This window comes from Malus domestica, chromosome 11 (genome assembly GCF_042453785.1).
Source record: "Malus domestica chromosome 11, GDT2T_hap1".
NCBI classification, from domain to species: Eukaryota; Viridiplantae; Streptophyta; class Magnoliopsida; order Rosales; family Rosaceae; genus Malus; species Malus domestica.
This window is the reverse complement of record NC_091671.1, coordinates 28,114,767-28,122,974: the sequence shown is the minus strand read 5'-3', so window position 1 is coordinate 28,122,974 and position 8,208 is coordinate 28,114,767. Positions and strand designations below refer to the sequence as shown.

Sequence of the window (8,208 nt, the reverse complement as noted above, 5' to 3'; positions counted from 1 at the left end):
TCCCTCTAAATCCATTAAAATACTTCATCATTAAAATACTTTAAAACCCAATTGTAGTTGAATACATTTGGAGTTTTATGAACTCTTTAAAATCCTGAAAAAATGCACTCTAATTTTGAAAAGTTTTATACTCTTTTAAAATCTTGATTGAATACCTGTGAACTTCTACAGATTCATTTGAAATCTTGATTGAGTACATATAAATTTATCTACTCTTATACTCTTAAAAGCTTTTAAACTCCAAGTTGAATACATCCCCTCAGTCAGAAGCTCACTTGCAATAAAATTTGTGGCTTATCCTAAAATATTTAACAGAACTTTGTAATTTTTTTCTTAAAACCTATGCCCAGCTTGGCATTTAATATAAATTTAATCCACAATCCTGATTGAAACAGCACGTCCACAACTGAATGCTGGTAAATTAAAACCAGACATTCTAGATTTCATTGCAAGCACAAAGTTTGACAGCTACATTAACTCTGAGATTACCAATTACTTGAATAATGTACTTAATCATAACACATTTGTAACAAAATATGGCCTATATAAAATACAGCTTATCAAAACAGTTACCCAGTTGACTAGAGCACAGTGAAGATTTGGACTGTTAATTGTCCTTCAAATTATTCGTAACTGGAATTTGACCTCATTGTGTACTCTGCCACGAGCTGTGCGAAGGACGATGATTTGTTTTCCAGCAATCTTGCTGGAGAATCATATTCCTCTATAAGCCCTGCAACACGATAAAAAATACGTTAAAGTAAAAACTAAGGGGATCATTAGGAACGTCGGATAGATTCATATGGCAATGCTAACCGTGACTTAGAAGCAGAACCATGTCACTGTCAAGAACAGAAGTTATACGATGTGCAATAGTAATGACTGTGCAGTCAGTAAAATGTTGTCGAAGGGTCTGCTGGATCAGATTATCTGTAGCTGTATCAACTGATGCAGTAGCTTCATCAAGCACCAAAACCTTACTTTTCTTCAGGAGCACACGGCCAAGGCAGACCAGCTGTCTCTGACCCATACTCCAGTTCTCTCCGTTCTCGTTAACTGCAGCAATTCTCGAACATAAGCACAGATAATCTCCATGACATTGAAGGAAATGAGAGCATCTATATAGCCTCTATGTTAGAACAAACCTGTGGAATCCAGCTTTCCTTCCTTATTCCTAACTTCATCTCCAAGTTGGCACTTTTCGAGGGCCTAAAACAAATAAAAGACATGTTAACGAGTGACGCCAATTTAGAACTGAAATATCAGATACTGAAGAACATTTAGTGGGAACAAAATTCCTATCATCAATGTAAAATCAACTGAAAATATGATTTTAACCCTTTCAACTCAATTTTCTTCATATAAAAACCTACATAACTTTTTTACTCAAAGAAAACCCAATGACTAGGATCCACATAAGCAAATTCATTAATTTCATATTACTTCACACATTTTACATTTTTCACATGCCTAAAATACCCCTATTAGATATTTGATGTAGACAATTAATTCTAAGGAGAGAGTAAATGATTTTGCAACAAGAAAAAAAAAGACATTAATGTTAAAAATTTATTGCATATTATTTTTTTAGAAAGGCTTTGAATTTTCATAAAACTATTCGATTCAGTTTTTTTGACCCTACTCTTGAATACTTTTGAATTTATCCTTTTTTTTATTAATATATTAGAACATTGTATTTCATTTTCTACATGCACATTAATTTACCTACAACAATTATACCATGGGTGTAATATAATATCTTTTTTTTACAATGATGCAAAATAATGTTTATACCAACAACAAAACGTGCCTAACATATGTACTAATACATGGAAAATAATTTACCTATATTAAGAAGAAATGTAGTTCGATGCATAGTATTAAAAATACTATGTTACACCCATGTGTAGTGTAATTTTTTTATTAGAACAAATTAATTTACCTACCTACTATTTGAAATGTTCATTTCTAATGATGCAAAATGTTCATTACCTAACTACAAATTAATTTCCAATAATTTACCTACAACAATTATACCATGGGTGTAATGTAATATCTTTCTTTACAATGATACAAAATATTGTATGTACCAACAACAAAATGTGCCTAACATAAGTACTTGTATATGGAAAATAATTTACCTATAACAAAAGAAATGCAGTTTGATGTATAAAATCAACAATATTATGTTCCACTCATGTTTATACAACAACAAAACGTGTCTAACATATATAACAATACATAGAAAATAATTTACCTACAAGTTAGAGGAATGTTATTTTATTCAAAATATATAATATAGGTGTAGTATTTTTTTTTAAATAATTGGAACAAACTAATTTACCTACCAATTAATATGGGTAAAATTGCTACAAAATATATCACGAAAAAAAAACTACTTTTCTAGTTTGACATGGATACGGTTAATGCAAACACTTTTTACATTTTATTTCACTTTTTCTACTACTTTTAATTTGGCATAAATTTAGGAATTTGGAAAATGGACAATAAAGTATGAGTGGCATGAGTGTAAATAAATTGTATTAATAGGTCAATAGTGTTCCCGTATGTTTGCAAATTTTAAATTTGGGCTTAAACTGAATCTTTAAAGATAGATGAGTTTTTATCTAGAAATAATGAGTTGTAAGGGCCAAAATATAAAGCACCCTAAAATCAACCCACCTCCCAAATTTGTTTGTCTGTGTACTCTTCAAGTGGGTCCAGATTGCTTCTTACAGTCCCTTCAAACATGGTTGGGTCCTGAGGGATAATACTCAGCCTAGATCTCAAATCATGCAGTCCAATTGAAGAGATATCAATACCATCTATCAAAATCTGGCCGGCACAAGGATCCACAATTCGGAAAAGGGTCTGTATGAGAGTTGATTTGCCACTGCCAGTTCTCCCCACAATCCCACTTTTCAGTCCCCCAGGAAAGGTACATGTGAGACCTCGCAACACAAGTGGCATGTGTGGAGCATAGCGGACCTACATAAACATGAAATAACAGTCATAAACATGACTGATCCTACATCGTATGAAGAAATAAACCAGAACAGAAAGTACCTGAAGATCACGTATATCAACTTCTCCATGTGATGGCCAAGAACGATCCGGCTGATTGGATTCTATTACAAGAGGAGGCTCACTGGGAATATTAGTGTACTGTATTAATCTCTCCACTGATATTATTTTGTTCTCCACATTGCAAAGATTCCATATACACCAAGCTTGTAACATGTTTAGATTAAGTCCATATGTGACAGCCAATCCCGCAATGCCTTTAGGGAAAAACATCCAAAACAGATAAGAATAGAGAGAATTCATAGATTTGCTTAACAATTATTTCAAGAATAATCAGTAAAACAAAAGACGAATATCACTTGCCTGGATCAATCACCCCCGCTGGAATAGAAATCAAGAAAATCAAGGAAAATCCAAATGTGATAGATGACAACATATCCAAGCGAAAACATAGCCATTCCATTGCAGCTGCGGTATGGAACTTAGGCTGACCAAAACTATCGTTTAATTTCATGTTTGTATCCCGGAATCTTGATTCCTGGTCGAAGCTTCTAATAGTCGTTGACCCTGAAATTGTTTCGGCAAAATGTTGTATCACTGGAGCTTTGCATATTCCAACCAATCGTGCTAGTTCTCTTGCTGCAGGAATGTAGTATTGCTGCATCAATATAAATTCGTGAGCATTTTTTTAACATGATTCTTGTATATTCTTGGATGTAACAGGAGTAAAATTTTGAATAAAAAAGGAAGCCAAGTTCGGGCATGTATAGGCATGAAGAAAGAGCATCAATAGAGCATGAACAATGAAGAATTAAAACTGAAGGATTTTCCACAGTTGAATACATGTGATAAGTTGATGTATCAGTACAACGTATAAGATAGAAGCATTCGAACAAAGTGAGAAAAATTACCTGATACCAGATACAGATTGCAACCACGGGGATAAAAATGATGAAAACCTGCCATGCAACCAGTGACATCACTGCAATAATTCCCAAAAGCTGGATCATTGAGTTCGCAAGGGCCCCAAGTTGACTCGGCATGTTCATGTCCACTACATTTTGGTCAGTAGAAGCCTGCAAGAAATATGTAACAACATTTATTCAACTCATGATTTTAGAAATATATTTTGCTTTGAACCACCCAATCAGGCATGATATTAAAAATATATTTCGCTTACTCTGTTAAGGATTCGTCCACTTGGAGTCGAATCAAAGAAAGACATTGGAGCACGGAAAATGCAATGGTGCATTTTACTAAAGAGTATAGTTGCTGTCTTGTACCCAGCTGTTGCAAGAAACATGGATCTGAAGAGAATACATAAAGAACTTCCAGCAGCCAAAGCAACGTACACAACTATCAGTGTAGAGCTTGTAACAGCAGGTTTTGCATCCTCAGACACGGGAGTTGCCCAAGCCATCCAGTAATTGCTTCCAATTTGAAGGATCTGAAACAGAATTTGTCCAAGCAATACAAAAGGCACAAGAGCTCCTCCGTACGCTGTGGTGATATACTTCCAGTAGACTGAAAACCCAACTCTACCCTTCTCTCTCTCTTCTTCTTGAACAATCTGCCCTTTTGGCTCACCTAAATCATCTGTTTTACTATTTTGAACATCAATGCTTTCTTCTTTTTGGACAACCCTATTAGTACTAGCAGAATTTCCTTCTTTGCTCACACTTATTTTTTCAGCAGGCCCCTCTTCTACAGAATTAAGTGCGGACAAAGCTTCCTCATGCGCTCCCACAAGTTCCTCAAAATCAGTTCCGGAATTAAGAATATCATTGAACTTTCCAGCTTGAGTAATCCTTCCGTCCTTCATAACCTGATGACAAGGAGTGACTTTGAGTGGACATATACAAAGTAGATAATATCACGTATTGTAAATTGGAATTTCATAAAAAAAGCTGTGTGGATATTTTACCAATATAAGATCAGCAGCCGGCAAGAACTCCACTTGATGAGTGACATAAATTATTGTTTTCGAACTCAACAGGCCTAGCAAACATTCCTGTAGTGCAATTGTCAATTAAATAAATTAATAATGAAGTGTCAAACAAAAGAATATTATTGATGCATATGTCAATTGTTCGATGATGCAAATAACTTTGAAGATTCAGTTTATTACATATGGAATCACACTAGAATAGAGAAATGAAATACCTTAAAAAGGTGGGATCCTGTATGAGCATCAACGGCACTAAAAGGATCATCAAACAGATAAATATCAGCATCTTGGTATACAGCACGTGCAATTTGTATTCTTTGCTTCTGCCCTCCACTTAAATTGATTCCCCTCTCCCCTATAACCGTCTGATCACCAAACGATAGAACTTCAAGGTCCTTCTTTAACGAACATGCTTCTAGAACCCTGTCATAACCTTCTTTGTCCATCTGTTTACCAAACAATATGTTTTCTTCTATCTTTCCACTCTGTATCCATGGTGATTGAGAAACATAGGCCTTGGTCCCACACAACTTAAGAGTCCCAGATATCTTCGGAACTTCTCCCAGAATGCAAGAAAGTAAGCTCGACTTGCCTGAGCCAACAGTACCACAAACAGCAACTCTCATACCACGGCTCACTTTGAAATTTATATCCTTCAATGTTGGATTAGGGGAAGATAAATCCCAAGAGAAATTCCCATCGACTATCTCAACTGCTGTATCAGAACTACCTCTTGGGATGTTCTCTATAACATCTGGCTGCAAGTCATCAAGACAAAGGAATGATGCAATTCTATCAAGAGATACCTTAGTTTGTGCTATCATCGAAATTGTGTCCGGAAGACTGTCAATAGGCTGTTGAAGAATTCTGAACGTTGCAAGTGCAGATAAGATCTTCCCAGATTCAAGTGGGATTCCCAAAAGCATGCAAGCAACAAAAGTGACCACGGACACAAATATGGGGGTGCCCCAGAAGACAAATGAGGTCATGGCCCAAGTGTAAACGAACTTTCGTAACCATCCTGCCTCTGACTTCCGGAGCTCATTAATTTTAGACAAAAACTTCATCTCCCATGCTTGAAGCTTGAGAATTCTCATGTTCCTCAAGATCTCAGATGTTGCCTTCATCCTTTTATCTTTTGACTTCATTAACTTCTCTTGAAACTTCTCCTGCAAGGACCCCAAAGGAACATTTGCCAACATAACAATTATCGTTGCAATCAATGTTGCGATAGCCGCAAGACCAAGATTTATGTACAAAATCACTAGGGCCAAGCCAACTTGTACAAGGATCATCCATGGTTCGTGCATATACCAAGTGAAGTCACTGATCCTCTCAGCGTCGACAGTCATAAAATTGATAATCTCACCGCTTGTGTGGCCCTGCTTGGACTGGCATGACAAGGTCAAACCCTTGTTATAGATGGCTGTAACAAGTACTGCACGGATTCTTACTCCTACCTGTTGCGTCTTAAAGAACCAGTGCCTTTGAGTGAGGCATTCCACGAGCTTTGCAAACAAAAATGTAGAAACCAAAACATAGCCTTCATTTTTGAACTGCCGTCGCCCGTAGAGGTATTGAACTAGTGTGTCGATCAAATATGGAGCGACATAAGAAGCCAATGTGTAAAAAATCCCAAATGAAGCAGTCATGAGAATCTCTTTCCAGGATGAGAAGATTAGTGCCTTCACCAGATGAAGTGTGGTAACTCTGCCGTTCCAACCACACCTCACATCGAGCTTACTTTTAAAACGAGGATAGGACCCAAATACACTGTCAACCTTATCTAGTTCAGGAACATCCTCAAGGTCTAACGCCTTCTTATTGCCAGCCGCAATTAGAGGACCCATCCAAGCAAAAGTAAGAATGCTGAAAATTCCAGCGTTCGAATAAGGGTTAACATTTGTTCCCCCTCTCGACTTATTTGACTCTCCATCATTACCTACACTAGTACTACGATTACCGTTTAAAAAGGGTTCTTCAAGAACAGAATCTCTGTCCTCTTTCTTCCCTAAAAACCCCACATACATGAAAAACAAACCCGAAACAACACAGACACCATCGAAAATCAAAGATTTAACAGGCAACGAAACACGATCCTTGTGAAGAACAATGTCAATGACAAGGGAATAGCAAGAAATAGAGAAATAGAAACCCCACCAAACTCTCAAAAAGTTTGGGAACTTAATGGATTCATCAGAATTGGAGAATTGGGTATGCAAATAAACACAAACTGCACCCCAAGAGAGTGTTCTAACAGCTAAATCCAAAAGGGTCACTACTTTTTCATCAGACCAACCATTTTTGTACCAACAAAAGTAGTTCAATAAACAAAAAACCAGACTAAACCCAGAAACACAGAAAGTACAAATTAAAGCCTGCTTGTAGTACGAATTTCGGCTATTCGAAAACCTCTGTTTCGGAGCCTCTCCTCCTCCTCCATCACCCCCCTTGAATTTCCTCCACAACCAAGAGAAGAACAACACAAATACCAACACTATGTGTAATGAACCAGAAAACCCATGTATAAAAACCGGTTTGAGCAGAAAATCGGTAACTGGATGCATCAGTGATGAGTAGTGTGAGAAGAAGGTTGAGAGAGTACCGTGGTTTGATGAACCAAAAAACTCCATGATTTCTGGAGCTTTTTTCTCAGGGGTTCTGAAATTCTGGGAAAAGGGGTTTGAGTTTTGTTATTGGAGGAAGATTTTTGTGTGTTGTTATATATTTTTGTGGGGGGGGTGGAGTGGAAGTACGAGAGTGCAGAGAGAGAAAGAGGGAATGAAATGTCAAAGTGGAATTTTCCTGGAGAGGAGGCTAACGTAGTGCGCAAGACTCACATGACGGAGATCGCTTAGACAGACTAGGTGACGCAAACAACTGTAGGTTCGAGGAAAAAAACAACAATTCGAAGTCGACACATAAATTGATGTTAAACTATAATAAAATATTCATAAAGAGCCATACTTTGAGAGAGTTTCAGTAGCATTTCTCAACCTTCAATTAACATTATTGCCCTTGCACTATGATGTGTCTTAAGCGTCAAATCTTGGGTTTGAAGTGGCAAGTTCGAAGCGGTTTGATTGGCTATCAAAAACAAACATGATGATGAGATTATGGTAGGATTATCTCTTATCTAATTATCCTTAACTTAGTTCATTACTTATTCTATTTAACAAACGAGGCCTTAGACTTTTACGGTTTGTTTAATTTCAAATTAACAAAAAATTACCACT

General features: G+C 36.6%; 1 protein-coding gene across 1 annotated transcript; it reads right to left on the bottom strand.

Moving 5' to 3' along the window:
* Window positions 1–399: 399 nt before the first annotated feature.
* Window positions 400–7,801, bottom strand: LOC103448442 (ABC transporter C family member 3-like). Its single transcript, XM_029088846.2, has 10 exons — window positions 5,188–7,801; window positions 4,949–5,035; window positions 4,205–4,849; window positions 3,936–4,100; window positions 3,388–3,682; window positions 3,067–3,281; window positions 2,683–2,988; window positions 1,146–1,209; window positions 817–1,056; window positions 400–733 (listed from the first exon to the last, which is right to left on the bottom strand). Exons 1-10 carry the CDS (start codon window positions 7,603–7,605, stop codon window positions 624–626), a joined length of 4,545 nt encoding a protein of 1,514 aa, XP_028944679.2. The 5' UTR covers window positions 7,606–7,801; the 3' UTR covers window positions 400–623.
* Between the last annotated feature and the right edge of the window lie 407 nt (window positions 7,802–8,208).